The 18404-nt window shown below is 34.6% G+C and overlaps 1 protein-coding gene across 1 annotated transcript; it reads right to left on the bottom strand.

Annotated features, from left to right (window-relative positions):
* Positions 1–9122: 9122 nt before the first annotated feature.
* LOC111390649 lies at positions 9123–10166 on the bottom strand. Its single transcript, XM_023015713.1, has 4 exons — positions 9837–10166; positions 9555–9728; positions 9368–9493; positions 9123–9263 (listed from the first exon to the last, which is right to left on the bottom strand). The coding sequence occupies exons 1-4, from the start codon at positions 10164–10166 to the stop codon at positions 9123–9125; spliced, it is 771 nt and encodes a 256-aa protein (XP_022871481.1).
* Between the last annotated feature and the right edge of the window lie 8238 nt (positions 10167–18404).

Raw genomic sequence — 18404 nt, 5'->3', positions numbered from 1 at the left:
CACATAATAGTAAGTCTAGACATGCATTGAAGACATAACACTCTAAGACAATACTTTCAACCAAAGTTATCTCTATTCATAGGTAAGGTCAAAGGGTAATATTTTAAATCCTCTTACAAAAAAATTAAATAGAGAGTTAGTTGAAAAGTCATCGAAATGAGCTCTAGAATGAATGAGCTAATACAATGTGTTTAGGTCTAAAGAAGTCTTCTCAAGTTCCATGTCCAGAACTCATTAAATCAAGTTGCAATTAAGGTTGTGTTGACAGATATTAACAGTTGGTTGAGTAAGTCATAAAAAATCGAACCCTGCTAAATTACCAGGCCACATAGGCCCTGGTAATGCCAGGGGGCCAGGCCCTAGTAAAGGAGATTTATCCTAAAAAATCTTGAAAGTGGAATAACTCTTCTCTATTCAACGAACATCCAAAAGGCGCTCGAGCACATTTTTCAGGACATGTGTGCTTGAGCATGGTTTCAGAGTATGTATGCTCGAAGAAAATCCAAAGGTGCTCAAGAATATTTTTCAAAACTTGTGTGTTCGATAAATGTCAAGAGGATGCGCGACCACCCATCCAAGCGAGGGAACTTTTTTTTTTCCTATTTCAACTTCTAAACACTTCTAAACTACCTAGAACTGTGAAATACAATTTATATACACCAAAAAATCTTCTCTTTCAATGTGTGTTGAAAGAAAAGAGAAATAAGAAAATATCTTAGATTTGAATAAACAAATTGTTATCAAAATTCTCTTCCACGTCCAAAAATCAAAACACCACAAAATACTCTACCATATAGCTTTAGAGTTCTAATGGATATAAGCGGAGACAGGAGTTCTCAATAAGGAAGAATGAGTTCGTTCTTGGATATCCATGCAAAAAAAGAAGTCCAAAGGTTCTAGAATAAGTGCTGGAGTACATAATCGAGGAGTTCCTCGAAGAATTACAAATTGAGAGTCAGGGTCTACTAAAATTTAGTTGTGTCTCAACTGGGTCTATAAGTTTAATCATTTCACAATGGATCATTTAGTGGCACGTGCTTGGAGGTTTTTTCTCTTGAAGAGTTATTTTAGAATTTTTTCTTGGTAAAAGTTCTTCTTGTTATTTATTTTTCACCACATTTATTTATTCGCTTTGTTGATTATTGTGCCAAACACTTTACTCATGCGTATCTAGACTTTATAATTTGTGAAGTATTGCAAATTATTTTTGTTAAATTTAAATTTTGCACAGAACATTTATTTACTCTTCTCTAGGTGTTAAGTGGATCGAAACATTGTTTTTAGAATGAAAGTCCAACCTCATTGACTTAGAATCACAGACCTAGATGACAAAGAGAAATGAATTGTGTCAAGAAGAATCATGTGTGAAGTATATCATTATTTACGCAAAAAGTAGAACAAATCAAAGATATTGTATCTATCGGACAGCTAGTAAAGTAAATATGCTTTCACAAGAAAATGTTCAAAGAATAATACCTACATATCACCTGCCAGATACGACAATAGACTTTATCACCAAGTCTATGTTTTCCATTTCTATGTCACTATCAAATTTATTTCTAATGGGAATTGTTGGGTGTTAGGCATAATTTTGAGTAAAATCATTTCTTCTTTCTTAAATATTAAAGTAGATTTGTGTTCTTCTCCGTGAGAATGTTGAAATCACATCTTTACTTAGCCAAAAGATGCTCGAACGAATAAAAAAATTGATGTTTAAAAGTCTACTTAGTGGAAGTGATTTTAAGTTTTGGAGAGGAAGCAATTGTAGCTTGTCCCACAAAATAGAAATGATAAGATAATGACTAGTTTATATGTGGTCATATTTTATGTAGGTGTAATCATATATAGCATAGGGGTTCTCTCTACATGCGCATGTGCATGCGCAGGAAAATACTTCACGAACCAGATTAACAACTTGGACCATTGAACTCGTGCGTAAATACGATCTACATACATGAATACCGAAATTTGGTTACTTAGTAAGATCCATATTTTTCTTTCTATTTTCCTATTTATTTCAACAACTGGCCTTCCAGGTTCTTCAAATCCTGAACTTAAGTGGTTAATAGCCTATTTTAATAGCTACAATTGGCCTGTTGATATGTGAAATTAAATCGCCAATCATGGAGCCTATAACTAGAGGTCCCATTTTCCTAAGCTACACACACGAATGAAAAAAACTCTCATTTCTTGTAGTTCAAGTATTCTGTTCTCTGTCTGTCCAAACATTTCAATTTCTTAATAAAATTTAGCTCATAGTTTCTACTGATCTTTCTGTTGTATCTTGAAACCAAGCTCGCAATGAAACCTCAAGCACTTAAAATTGAATAATACATAGACCTCGATTTGCAAATCTATTCTTCTCTTTATTGATTCATAATTTCTGCAGTAATTAATTTCATTTTTTGTTCGTTCATGTATTTATTAAATATTTTTTTATATTCTATGTTTTGTTTAACTATTGTCTCTTCAACTCTGTTTAAACAATTCTTCGAGACCGAACCAAAAATGCATTTTTTTTCGTTTTTATTCTTCTGTGAAAGTTATATAAATAATTATATTTGTACATGATGTTGAATGGTTAATAATTCTATGAATTCCTCTGAGAGAACTAAAAGGGTTTCTAAAAATGTGGAAAAACAAAAAATTCATTGGAATTCCGATCTTTGGATTGGACATGCAGTAATAAGTTTGAGAATGAATGCACAAACATTTTATCTTGCTTTATTTTCCCAGTTTTGCTGAATTCGACATACATTTTTGGTTTCACTGATGATTGACATGTTGGAATATAGTGGTGTTAATGAAACCGAATTATCACATGCCGTATGTGTAGTTTAAACACTAATTTTAAGTATACTATATATGGCGCTTACCGTATTTGAAGCGCACCGTATTTACAAGCAACTTACCGTATTTGCACCTTACCGTATATGCTGCGTACCGTATTTGCAGAAAGCTCACTGTATCTGACAGCAAAACTCACCGTACTTGCACAGAATTTGCATAAAGTGTTTTTATTTATACACTAACAAAAATAACACAATTTTTTTTTATTTACAAATAGAAATACCGTATATGTGAAATTTATTTTCACACATATAACGAATTAGAAAAGAAAGTTTTTATTTATCTATTTCTAACATAAATTTAACAAACAATATATGGGTCAAGTATGTTGTAAACGTGTAAATCGCTAAATACATAAATCTACAAAAATAAAATGCAAACTAAATAAATACCGATAAATTTTCAAGGCCTGTGCAGACACAGTTTTCTTAAAAAATAGATTCGCCCTCTCACCGTAAGTGCTTGAGATTTAATCTGAGCGTCTATTTCTCAGGATACAACGGCAAAACCCGTATAACCTGAGCACCACAGAAACTACTCCGGCGAACTAATACAGTGTCTGAACAATATCACAACAACCTTACTGGACAAAGACACAGACAGAAATTGCAAGGGACATTTTTTTTTAACAGTGAGGAAGAAAATGATTTTCTTTTTTCATCTGTGTAAATTGCTGGAAACTTGAGATTTATTATATCATAAATCTGCCATTAACTCTATGGCAATTAACATTGGAGTCACTTCAATTTCTGGGAGTTTTGGAAGTTTGAAAAACTCAAAAGTCAGGTTGAGAAAGCAAGAAAAAGAATTGCAATACGTAGGCTCTCCGAGGGGGCCAATTTTTGCCCAGGTCGTGCCCACACACAAGTTCAAGGTCCGAAAGTTATTTCAGTCCAAGATTTGCACCCGCTTGCGCGCGTACATGGAAAGAGCATCTATGCTGCACATAATTACACCCTTTCAATGTGCAACCATATTTAAAGTGGTTATTGCTTTCTTCCTTTTCTTATGTGAGACAAAAGCTATTTTCCCACATAAAACCATCTTCCAATGGTCAACTTTGAGCTTCAATTTCTCATTCACCCGAACTTCATTTTTTGCAAGTAAATATATGATTTTGATGCTCTCACGGAGGAGAACACGGATCAACTTTAATCTTCCAAATTGGACCAACGGGTCCCTCCGAAAATCTTGCCAAAAATGAATCATTTACTCATTTTTTTCCAACATGATAGGCGTGCGTGCTAAAAGGTTTATTAAGATTAGATGAATTCAGAAAATATTAGAAATCTAATGTTCAAATGCTGTCATATGGATGCCATCCAAATGTAATGCAATTTTGCACTTTCAAGAGTAAGATTGCTTGGTAAAATCATCGCTAACTTGGATCCAAATACTTCTTTGCTCTCGTTCATTTTCTGTCCAACACTAAAATATTATCTCATGACCATTGACTAACTTGAGCATTGGAGTCCCATGGTTGCATTTCCTATCGCAAGTGAAGGCCACATGCATCTAATGTTTGTGCATCCCCAAGTGTGTAGAAACTTGACACGTGGATAGAAGTGGAGTGGGGAACATTGGCCATGTGTTCCCACCAGTTTTTGAGGTCAACTAGCTGCAAAATTTTACATTTTGCTATAAATTGTGCTAAAAATATGAAGTTAGATATATTGTTTTTATGCCACCAGGGTACATCTTAATATCATACTTGAATCATCTACAATTGGTTGATAATAGTATTTAATCTCTCCACCTGTATTAATTCTTATTATTGCTTAATAATAGGGAAGTTTGAGATCATTCTCTACCAAGCTATGATGGATCCTCACGTTAAATTATTTGGAGTTCAATGTGCTACAGAATAATTTCAGAAAATTTAAGTTTTAATATAAATATTATAAATCAAGAATTGGAATGTTTTATTAATGAATTGTGTAATTTCTATTTCAGTAAATATGATAATGATGAATGTGTTCGTTCCTTTACGAGCTCTGTTGCAACTTCCAAAATTAAAGCTTCTTTTTATTTCGAGATGGCTAAGAAACGTAATGGTGCATATAATTTTAACATTGACATGGACACTAGACATGCTAAATTAGAAAGGTATTATTAATTTGATCTTTACAGTTTGTATCATGAGGATGAAGTATTAAATTTAGATATCTTAAGACATCGGAAAACAAATGAAAAATCGTATCCAATAATATAAGAAAATAGTATTTTGTGGGTGATTTTTTGATGAAACAAATGATGATATGATGTCTAAAAAATATATATGTATATTTTTTTATGTAAATGTATTCGTAGACGGGCTCAAGAGATTCACCAAGACATCCCAACTAAGTTGGCATTTCCACAACACCCTCACTATTTACCCTCCCCCTTATTAATATCAATGAGAAAAAACATATCAATACAATAGTTCAAGAGAAAAACATCTCAACATGCCAAGGAAACGAAGAAAAAAATCTATCTAAAACCAATAATTATAACAGCCCAGAGCATCCTCGGACACAAAAATAGCACAAAAATTAAGCGATAAACCACAGAAGTTGTCACTCTCTATCCATAACTGATGCCAATTCTTTTCTCATGCTATCTGAACTGCATGTATCACAGTTATGAGTTCAGCTTCAAAAGCCAACAAAATTCTGAAGGGGGTTGCAAGTTAACCCTTCACAAACCCCCAGCAGGAGAGAGACACGCCAGCACATCTAACTTGATTCGGGCTTCTGTGAGCTGCTCAATCAGTATTAGCCTTCGCCCGACCAGTTCTGAATCAGCTGAACGGGAATCCCACAATCTCCAGATGGCGAAGAATCAGCAATTCATCATGAGACTTATACATATTTACCCTTTTGGAGGAAAGATGGATTTACTAATTTGGATTGACTAAGGTTTTTAAGAGGACAACACTAATAGGAAGAAGGAAGTGAAAAAGGAAACTTGCATTTCTCAACTTCAAAACTTTACACACTTTTTGGCTTGTTACAAAATGGAGGACACTACCACTTTATATAGTGTTTACATGAAGATTCTAGTCCACACATTTTCTAGAGACACCTAGACCACACATCAAGATATTTTCTTAGAATTCTCTAGATATTCTTTATAAGACCACATATCTTACTTAGATATTTATATAGATTTTTCTAGATAATGTTTCTAGAAATGCTAGGCATGTTGGGCCTTTTAATTGATTTGGACCTATAAGCAAAATCCTTAAGCCCACATTATTTAGTCCAAAAATCAAGTTTACTACTCAACATCCCCCCTTAAACTTGATTTTGCTACTCCAAGTAGAGTTCTTAACTTGCGAAACACATCATGCTTGAGTGGCTTAGTGAGAATGTCGGCGATCTGCTCTTGGGAGGTTACATATTTCAGCTACACTTCTTTCTTTGCAATACTTTCTTTTATGAAATGATATTTTGTATCAATATGCTTGCTTCTATCATGGAATACTAGGTTCTTTACCAATGTCAATGCTATCAACATGGATTTCGGTTGGTTCTTCTTGTGAAACTCCAAGCGTCTTCAACAAGTTTCTAAGCCAAATTGCATGGCAGACACTTGATGTAGCTGCAACATATTCAGCTTCACAAGTAGATAGTGCTACGATCGATTGCTTCTTTGAGCTCCAAGTGAAAGCTGTGATGCCCAAGTAAAACACATATCCAGTCGTACTTTTTTTATCATCACTATCTCCACCCCAATTGCTGTCACTATATCCAACAAGTTTGAATTCATTAGATGATGAATAGACTAAGCCATAATCAAGTGTACCTTTGATGTAGCGAAGAATTTTCTTTGCAATTTTCATATGGGTCATGGTAGGTGTCTCCATATAGCAACTAATGAGCCCAACTCCAAAAAGGATATCTGGTCTTGTGCACATCAAGTATCTTAGACTTCCAACAAGACTCTTAAAAAGTGTTGGGTTTACTTTTTCACTTTCATCATTCTTCGACAACTTAGTTCCGTATTCGATGGGGGTGCATACAGGCTTGCAATCCTCCATATTGAATTTCTTTAGAATTTCTTTTGCATATCCTTCTTGTGAGATGAAGATACAATCCTCCATTGCTTTACCTCAATCCCAAGATAGTAGGCCATAAGGCCGATATCCGTCATCTCGAATTCTTGAGCCATGGCCTTCTTAAACTCAACGATCATAGTTTGATTATTTCCTGTGAATATAAGATCATCTACAAATAAACAAACAAGAAAAATATCTCCTTTCTCATTTACCTTTGTATAAAGGAAATACTCATGAGGGCATTTTGTGAAGTTATTTTCTAGAAAATACTTGTCAATTCTACTATTTCATGCCCTTGGAGCCTGTTTCAACCCATATAAAGTCTTTTTTAGTTTCAAGACTTTACCTTCATATCCTTTTACTTTATAGTCCATTGGTTTCTCCACATAGATTTCTTCTTCGAAATAACCATTTAGAAAAGCTGATTTCATGTCCATTTGAAATATCTTCCACTTATTTTGCGCTGCAAGAGAGAAAATTAATCTTATGGTTTCTAAACGAGCAACAGGAGCAAATACCTATTCATAATCGATTCCCGACCGTTGGTTGTAGTCTTTGGCAACTAATCTTGCTTTGTATCTTTCTACTTCTCCTTTAGCGTTCTTCTTTGCCTTATACACCCACTTAACTCCGATTGCTCTCTTTCCTTTAGGAAGAGTTGTCAACTTCCACGTGCCATTTTTCTCAATAGTCTTAATCTCTTCATTTATGGCATCTCTCCATCTTTTATTTTGCGCTGCTTCTTCATACTCTATTGGCTCACAATCGGCAAAAAGACAAAAGAGTGTGAGATCATTTTGATTTTCTGTTGCCTCATATAGCTCTTGTAGGTCCCTCATCCGTGGCGTCCTTTCACTTGAGCTTTCTCCTTGTGAAGATGATGGGGAAGCATCTCCATGAGTAGGTGATAGAGGTGGACTGGTAAACTCTTGCTGCTCTTCATTCTCTTGTTCTTCTTCCTCAAAGAATGGTAAAAAGTCATAGTCTTCTTCTTGGACACCCCAATTCCAAGTTCCTTCTTCATCAAACTCGACATCTCTACTTATGATGATCTTCTCCTTATTTAGATTATACAACTTGTAGCCTTTAGAGTGAGAGTCATAACCGATAAAGACATACCTTTCACTTTTGTCATCTAACTTGGACCGCTTTTGATCTGGTATATGAGCATATGCAATGCTCCTAAATACTCATAAGTGAGAGTTGTTGGGCTTTCTTCCACTCCGTGCTTCTTGTGGTGTCTTATTCCACACACTTCTAGAAGGCGATCGATTAGACAGATACACGGTGTAATTAACAGCTTCAGCCCAAACTTCCTTGGGCAATCTCTTACTTTTGAGCATGCAGCGGGCCATATTAAGAATGGATCTATTCTTTCTTTTGGCTACTCCATTTTGTTGTGGAGAGTATGGAATCGTCAATGGGCGACGAATTCCATTCTCCTCACAATATTTCTCAAACTTTTTGGAGGTGAACTCTCCTCCTCGATCCGATCTTAACACTTTTATACTAGATCCGCTTTCTTTTTCAACAAGAACTTTAAACTTCTTAAAAGTTTCAACAACTTCCAATTTTTGTTTGATAAAATAGACCCAAGTCTTTCTACTAAAATCATCAATAAAAAAAACAAAGTAATTGCTCTTACCAAGAGAGCTTGGATTAATTGGCCCACAAACATCGGAGTGTACAAGTTCTAATGGCTTCTTAGCTCTTGGAGAAGCTTCTTTTGAAAAACTTTTCATCGAATGCTTTCCAAGTAATCATCCTTCACATAATTGATCCGCATGATTTATTGGAGGCAACCCTTTCACCATCTTCTTCTTACTTAACAACTTTAAGCCTCCAAAATTAAGATGCCAAATCTCTAGTGTCAAAGCCAAGATAAATCTTTAAAACAAGCTTTTAAGCAGTTAGCAACGTCATTTTGAATGCTTAACGCAAACATTCTATTTCTTGTCATTGGGACTTTGGCAATCAAATTTTCCCTTTGATATTTTATTGAAAGACTATGATCTTTCAAATGAATATCATAGCCCTTCTCTAAGAGTTGTCCCAAACTTAAAATGTTATTTTTCACATTGGGCACATAATAGACATTTGAGATAAATTGATGCGTACCATTTTTCAAGCTGATCAAGATTTTACCTTTTCCTTTCACTGGGATCTTGGATTCATCTCCAAATTTAATGTTTCCGCTTACTGATTCATCAAGCTCCACAAACATATTTTTTCATCCACACATATGGTTGCTTACTCCTGTACCCAAATACCAAGTATTCTTTTCTCTGCTCTCTTTACCTTTGTAAGCCAACAGTAGTACAGGATCTACTTCACTTTCCCAACAAGCGTAGTTGGCTTTCTCCTCAACTTGCTTAGTAATATTTATACATTCTGAAGCATAATGACCAAGTTTTTGACAATTGTAATATTTAATTTGAGATTTGTCATACCTTGGTCCTTCATTGTGCCTCATACCTTTTCTTCTTCCACGACCTCTGGTAGAAAATGAACTTTGTCTTCTTTCCTCCTTGTAGGATGCAATTCTTCCTCGATCTTGGCCTCGTCATCTTCCTCTTTGGCTTCTTCTACTGTTGAACCTTCCTTCACCCTCATTCAAAGTGAGCTTTGTTTGAAGAGCTTGCTCTAATGGCTCTTCTTTCACCTTCTTCCTTAGTCTTTCCTCATGGGCTTGTAAAGATTTCATGAGTTGATCGACACTCATAATATCTAGATCTTTAGATTCCTTAATGGATACAACTATGTAGTTAAATTTAGAATCTAAAGACCTAAGTATCTTCTCAATTACTCTAGTGTCATTCAACTTTTCTCCATTCCTCTTTAATTGATTCACAATAGCCAATACTCTAGAGAAGTAATCAGAAATTGATTCCGATTCTTTTATATGTAAAGCTTCAAACTCACCTCGAAGTGTTTGAAGTCGAACCTTTTTCACCTTCTCAACTCCTTTGTGGGAGTTTTGCAAGATCTCCCATGCTTTCTTACTTGTAGTAGCACGAGCTACTTTCTCGAACATGCCTTCTTCTAAGGCTTGATAGATGAGGGTGAATGCCTTCTTATCCTTCTTCCTTGCATCCTTCAAACTATCCATTTGTGCTTGGGATAGAGCAACCTTGTCTTGTGGCTCTATGTAGCCTTTCTCTACGATCTCCCATGCATCTTGCGACCCGAGCAATGCTTTCATCCTTATGCTCCAATTGTCGTAGTTATCCTTGTTAAGTTGGGGGACTTGAAAAGGAATCATCCCACTTGCCATTTTTCACAAAAACCTTAGGGCTCTGATACGAGTTTGTTGGAGGAAAGATGGGTTTACTAACTTGGATTGACTAAAGTTTTTAAGAAAACAACACTAATAGGAAAAAAGAAGTGAAAAAGGAAACTTGTATTTCTCAACTTCAAAACTTTACACACTTTTTGGCTTATTACAAAATGAAGGACACTACCCCTTTATATAGTGTTTACATGAAGATTCCAGTCCACACATTTTCTAGAGACACCTAGACCACACAAAGATATTTTTCTAGAATTCTCTAGATGTTCTTTATAAGACCACATACCTTACTTAGATATTTATATAGATTTTTCTAGATAATGTTTCTAAAAATGATAGGCATGTTGGGCCTTTTAATTGATTTGAGCCTATAAGCAAAATCCTTACATCCATATTATTTAGTCCAAAAATCAAGTTTATTACTCAACATACCCTAGCCAGTTCATCGGCTTCCTTCCCTGCTATCTTAAAGAAATGCAAGTAACGCCCCACAGGTATTAAGTTCTACTAAGAATGGACTGATTGTTGGCTGTCCGAAGGATCATGAAAGTGTTTCTACCATAGCCCGCGAAATACCAAGTAATTGAGTGCTACAAGCACGATTTCAAGCTTACTTATCAAACACTCTACCGACTGTGATGTATCAACTGGGCTTCCGAAGATGTCTGCCAAAAATTACCACACTCCTTGCGCAAAATTCACAATGAAGAAATAAATGCTTAGAATTTTCTATAGTTTTCTGACAAAGCTACCATCAAGAGACTAAATACACTCCAGTAAGGACAACCTATCTTTTGTTCCAACTCGTAGTGTGAGACTCGAATTGTGGTTATATGCTTCCAGAACTTTTTGATACTGAAAAGTCGTGTTTTATGAAACTGCAACTTTATTAAATTGACACTTTCAACTGAATGGAGACACATGGCTTGACCTGGATTGTTTGATTGGATTTGGAACCTTCTATTATTGGTGTCGTTTTACTTGGCATGCCTTTCTCTCAATTAACGCGTCTGACTCTTGATTCTTGTGAGAGAAAAACCTCTCTTCTAGTTAGGGTTTCATCAGTTTTGATTCTTTAGCTCAAATCTCTGATTTGAGGCCTTAGACGTGTAAATCTTAGTGATCTGGTTAGATATTCTGAGTGATTATCTGTAAAATCCTATGTTCTCTTGAGTTCTGATGTTCTAAGAGAGATGCAGTGAAGATTCTTTGTGATTCTTTGAAGGTGTTGGGTCGATCTTGAGAGATAAGTGTCTTTGATTTATCTCCCTGTATTTGTTGAATATTTGTGACCCTTTGTTGCCAATTTTTGGCTATTTTAGTACAATCGAGCATAATTCAACTTGTTGGATGCTCAACGGGAGATGTAAGCATTTGAAGCGGTCGTCGAACCTCCGGGGCTTAGGCCGAAAGAAATCTTGTCGTGAATCTTTAAGTTTCTGCACTGTTTTACTTTAGGCCGTTTTGATTATCTTGCTTCTCAGTTTAATATTGTGTGACCTTTGCCTTTTAGACGAGTATTCTCCACAACAGGATTGGGTGAGAAGGTGGAATGAACTTTGTCCAGATCCACTTACCCCCTCAAATTGGGTGGCCCTGAGGGTCGAAGTGCTTATACGCCTATTTGAATGAAACCCATCCAAATGGGGACCCAGTCCCAATTAATTAATCCGGCAACCCAAGAAATCAGATAATGCTATCAATTAAGCTTCAAAAATCCATAAATTTCTTCAAATAATGCTACATCTTAATCTCTAGCTATACATTCTTAGAGGCAAGGTGAAGTCCCACTCTTTACTAAGGTGAAATCCCCTAAAAACTATTGTCCAGGCTGAAGGGACTTTAAAAGAGTTGATGATAACAATAAAAGGGATATTGTGATAATCGAATAGAATGTTATTTGTTTGCTCCTATGCATCATAATGTTTCCTTAATATGCTCATCAGCTTGCGCCATATGATAACAATGTGATCTTATTTTGATTTCTGATGATATGTATAGCACTACGGGTCCCTTCTGAAAAGAAGAAAAATATTTGGCTAAATTTTATGAAGATCTTTCAAGGACGTCTTTAAATAAATTTCTTCATTTATTGGTCAAAGTCTTGTCAAATTCAATGTCACATACATGCATTGAATATCTTTCCCATAGTAATAGCATTTGTATTTCTTCAACACTAAGTAATTCATCAATGCATTAACAGCTTTTTTTTGGGGTAGAATTCCTCTCTTATTTATGTTTAACTCTATTTGTCCACTAGAATTTCCTAAGCTCACTACAAAGGGCACACTTAATGGGTTCCAGCTTCACGTGGTACTAACAGGGATTATTGAACATCTCTAGCAGATTCAGCCACATATTTCACAACTCATGTGCTTTTCAACATGTTATCAACCTATTTTCAGGTAGGCTCTCATAAATTGCATATAGAATGCCATGTTAGATGGCCCGAGGATTCTTTCAAACTGATAAAATTGTGCACTCCTTGTTTTTCTTTTTTGGGGGAGAGGGGGACGCACGAGGATGTGGTACTATCTTGAATTGGCATATTCACAAGACGTAACAGCTCATGCAGCGACGTTGCATCCTTAATGAAGTTGGTTATTCTTTGGAAATTTAAAGTTACCTTTGTTCATGCATGTGGAATGCGCACGAAATTTGAATAATGCTATGTTGCATTGTTGGTTTTTAATACTGGTCATTCGCAACATGTGGATCAATTTTTTCCTACTTTTAATCACATTTCTTAAAAAAATCAAAATTAAACAAACACTAAATAATAGGATCAATTAAAGGAAAGTGGTCCAAGAACTGGACATATCATTTAAAGAAACATGGACCCGCAAAAGTGGTGTGGCGAAGAATTCCTTTAAATTCTTTTAACCACCTTACCTCGTCTGGGGTTTTCTTGACATCAAGTCTTCTCCCATCATATACGAACCTCATAACTTCGTACTCAAAATTCTTTTCTTTGCAATATGCCATCAATAAACTATGTATTTTACGGTCACGTCTAACTCTATAGTAGACCTCATCTCCATCCTACCATACCAAAAGCAAAACGATGCAAAGAGAAATTTGCTAGGTTCCAGTGACCATGTACACAAACATATTGAGCATACATACTTTTTGGTGTATATTGACAATTAATGTAAACAAGATACAAGAAAGTGTTCTGCACAAAACGTCGTACTTTATAAAGGAGATAGTAAAAGTAATTGATATAAGCTACATATTTATCAATATTTTATTAAAAGTTAATCTATTAGAATAATATTTAAATACGTTTCTTTTAAAGCAAGGTAATATAAATGCTAATATCATCTTTAAATAAAGTTTCAAGGATATCCCAGATTTTCTGCTATGAACTTTTTACAAGACCTCTCAGGCAAACTCTAGAAATTACTTCCATTAAGCAAATCTTTTAACAACTTTCAGTTGAGAAAGCACTTCAACTCTGCTTTTCAGTAGTTCAAAATTTTAGCCTAAAACTCTAAAACTTGAAGAAAGTTATCCGTTGAAACATATATATCTACATGTTCATGAGCCATTAGACTCTCAAATTACATGCATATAACAATATGAAAATATAATTTGTCACAGTAAGGCCCCATCAGAAAAGCTGATGAATTTATTCTGAAATCAACCATTGGACTATTCTAATACTCATTCAGTCAGGTGACTCAATACTACCTCCTCGCACAACAACTGCAAGCTACTTATGCAGCACCAAGATGGAAATATTCAAGAATGCAGAATGAATCTACAAATGCTCTGATTTTAAAAAATACTCACGAATTTAGGAAATCGAAACTGGAAGATTCACAAAGAATGCCTAGAATTGATTCTTGATCAACAAAATCATCCATTCTAACAAAGAAAAATTTGGATTAAAAATTGGGGGAAAAAAATCTCTCACGGCTATTATATTATTTTTATCAACAAATGGAACAGACAAGATACTATTTGCGGCAGGGGCGATTCCAAAATTATTCTTTAGTGGGGGCAGGGCCGAATTTAGGAGCTCGAATGAGCATGGGTGGTCGTTAATTGTCCACAACAATGGTGGAAATAAAAATCAACTATATCTATTATTATATTACCATTATATATGATTATGTTATTCATCAAATGCCAAAGTGGTAAGGCATTTTTAAAATTCTATGGAAGAGAGCGGTTCGAATCTTTCCCACTGCATAAATCTCACTACCTATTCGAATCTTTCCAAATTTATGTTACACATATCAATAGCTCACACAAATTGCCATAGTGGTCAAACTTTTGTTATTTCCAATGGAGATCACAGTTTGAATTTTTTTTCCCATTGCAATTGGTTTTAATCAAAATGACAAAAAATATTAAACTAAAATAATTAAAATAAAGATTGTTCTTGTAAAGAGTCGAACACTTGACCTCCTGCTTACAAAACATAACACTTACGTCTGAGCTACAGGAGTTAACTTAAAATAAATGGGATTACCAGATATATATCCAAAAAAAAAAAATTAATATTGGCAGATCCAGCACGGGCGGTTGCGGGTGCTCACCGGGTGCTGGATCCGCCGCTAAGTGGGGGTTTGACCGAAAATTGGCTAAAATAAATTTTGAAAAAAACCAAAAAATTCTGAAATTTTAAATTTAACAAGGTCGAATTGAAGATTTTCGAAAATTCAGTGGGGCGGCCAACCCCACTAGTCCCCTAGTGGGTCCGTCCCTGGTTTGCAGCTATTCAATAGGAAAGTTTGAAGCACCGACATGGAAATGCATGTCATATCCCAAATGACATGTACATATTCAAAAAATCTGGGCCGCGGCAAGCAAAGGACACATTAAATAACATCATATTAAATCTTTTTGTTGTGAGTTTTATTTTATTTTTATAGTAAAAAGATAATTTTAGGAGGAAGAACAATGAAATGTCAGCCTTCATTGTAATAAAGAAATTATGGCAACTTGGTCAGTTTATTTAGTAAAAAATGTGGGCATTCATTTGCAAGAAAGGATGAGGGTAAAATGGTGAGGTCAATGAAAATATGGGCCTAGTCTGTAGAGACAATCAGAATATATCCGCATCTTTACAGCCTGTTTAGGGTTTCATTTTCACATTTGTTGATTTTCCAGATCAATCCTATGTGCCATCTCACACTGTATCAAGAATGCAATTTTGTTTTACCCAAGTTTTTGTCTCTTTTTATTGGTTTGAATACTTCAAAAATATCCGTGCTGAGATGCTATATAAGTGTCAAAACATGGTCGATGTCGGTGTCGTGTCAGGTCTAAAAAATATGGGAAAAAAAAAAAAAAACAACAACAGGCAACTTGTTGCTTGCCTAGGACTCTTGTCCCGTGCATGTCACACACCAATATGCTGGCTTCATAGGCGTGTCCGTGCTTCATGGATTCATAGGCTAATGAATACATAAAAATGAAAATGCACCTAGATTCCTAGACTCCAAAGAATATTTAAATTCAGCCCTAATTTAATTAAACATCATTTATGCCCTAATTAAAAACTTTAAATATTCCAATCCCCAAGTATTCTTCGCTGTCAGACTGCATATACAGTTAAACAAGTGCTTGTTTAAATATTTGTCAATTTATTCGTACATAAAGCAAAAAATGGAAATAAAAACTAAATATTAAATGAAATGAAGAGCTTTTATTTTTGTAAATCAAACAAACAGGAGTTATAGAAGCAAATTTATAATGATGAATTGAACCTGTGTCTTGATACAAAGTTTGATTTTTGGATGATCAATTGGCATCTCTAGAGGTCGCTTGCCATTTGAATTGACAGCCATTTTTGGGTGTGAGGAAAGTGTGTTTGTGAGAGAAAGGGATAAAGATTGTAGAAAGGGTGATTTAATGTCATAAACTAATGACGTGATGTCTAAAAGGAAAACAACCACTAAATGATAGGTTTAATTAAATATAGGAAAATGGGACCCTTGAACCGGACCTATCAATAAATGAAGAATTATTCTACTTGTACAATTGTTGTTGATAATAATGAATGACAACGTTGATGTTGTCATAATCTGGTCCATTAATTTTAAAAACAGTTATTAAAATTGATGAATTGATGTTGACAAATATGATTATCAACCAATATTATAAGAAATGATCGTACAAGTAGCATGACTAATAAAACCTGGACGGCCACGAGTGATGCTCATGAATTCCTCTCAATTCTTTTAACTTAGGCTACTCATATGTCGAAAATTATGTTGTAAATATATCAGTGAAACTTTCTCCATGTATACTGTGAAACAAAAAATGGAGTATTTGCGAAAAATAAAATCTAATCTAACGTACAAAATATTATATATCGAAAACCAATTCACTAGTACAAATACAACGTGCTGGAAAATTTATTTATTTATCCTCCAAAACACACAAAATATGTTGATTCAAAGTATTTCCAAACCCTACAAGCTTTCCTGACTCTCAAACCTACTCGAGTGAGGATATGCCAAATAGCCACCTCCAGGCTGCTGCATAAAGACATTAATGCAATCTTCATCTTCCATTCAATCTTTGTGATATACCATTCCTTTATAAAAAAATCAAGGATTAAGAAAATTCTAGGAATATAATTTGTGGTATTTCTAGTTATAGCAAAAGGCATATAGTACTTCTCAAAATGAAAATTTTCGAACAATACCGGGTTTCTCAACGGAATAAATTTCATAACGATAACTAGTTGACAATTTCTCAAATATTGTATTAGAAAAACCCATCAGAAGAGTTATGAAGACAAATAGCCTCAAAATATAGCCATGTTAAAGAAACCTATAGAGGAGCTATGAACTAGTATTAGATGATGGAAAACAAGATGGTCATGTAAAGAAATTTACCTCACTTGGGTTCTCTTAGCAGCAAGTTTTTTTCCATCATACACGATTCTCACAACTCCGTACTCCTATTTTTCTCGTTGCAATATGCCATCAATAGACTTTGTATTTTGTGGCACGTCAAACTAGATAGTATACTTCATCTCAAAACTGCCATATCGAAAGCAAAATGATACAAAGAGAAAATGGCTAGGATCTAGGAACCATGTATAAAAACCAACTAATCATACATATTTTATGATGCATAATGACTATTAATGTAACAAGATACCAAGAAAGTATTTTCGTACGAAACTTCATACTTTGAGAAGGAGCTAGTAAAAGTATCTTGTTGAAGATACATATTTACCGGTATTATACTAAATGTGATTCTAGTAGAAAAATATATAAATTATTTCTCTTAACGTGGTGGATTATAAATGCTAATATCATCATTATGTACATCTTCAACTAAATACCAGATTTTCCATAATAAAATCAAAATGCTGCGGCCATCTCCTCCATAAATTTTGCAGCGCCACCTCCTCAAAATTTCTCAAATTGGATCCCATTCTCCATCCGAGAGATGTATCAAGAATGCCAATTTTGCTTTACCGGAGTTTCTGTCATTCTTTATTGGTCTCAATACTAAAAAATAACCCTAATTGAATAAAACATCATTTCTTCCTTTAATTAAATAAAATGACCAAAATATAATAATTAAAAGCATAGGCCTGTTCTGATTCCCCAGTATTCTTCAATGTCCGACCGAATATAACACAGGCAAACAAGTTTGTTTTTAATATCTGCAGATTCATTCATACAAAATAACAAAAGAAAATTGATATATTGAATTAAATGATCAAGAGCATTAATCTGTGTGTAAATCTTCAAAAAAAAAAAAAAATTAGTTGTAGAAGTAAAAAATGATAATGAAGAAATGACCATGTGCCTTCATACAAAGTACAATTTTTGGATGGTCAATTGCCCACTCTAGAGTTCAAACCATTTGAATCCAAAGTCTTTTTTTTTATGTGCGGAAAGTTTGTGAGAGCAAGAGAAAAAGAGTATTGTGTGGGTGATATTGTGATGAAACCAATGGTGATATGATGTCTAATACAAATTATTTCATGTAAATCTGTTTGTGAACGGGATCAAAAGGTGTACTAAGACATCCCAACTAAGTTGGCACCTCGGTAGCACGCTTACCATTTACACCTTTCCCTTATTAGTAACAACAAAAAATTATACCAGTACAATTGTTTGAATAAAAATCAGACCCGACATGCCAGGGAAAGAAAGAACGAAATCTAGGAAACATTTGCAAAAACCAATTAAGCATACGTATTTTTTGGTGAATATTGGCAATTAATATAAACAAAATACCAGT

The sequence above is a fragment of the Olea europaea genome, unplaced genomic scaffold (assembly GCF_002742605.1).
Source record: "Olea europaea var. sylvestris unplaced genomic scaffold, O_europaea_v1 scaffold701, whole genome shotgun sequence".
Classification (NCBI taxonomy): Eukaryota; Viridiplantae; Streptophyta; class Magnoliopsida; order Lamiales; family Oleaceae; genus Olea; species Olea europaea.
This window is presented reverse-complemented; position numbering and strand designations above follow the sequence as displayed.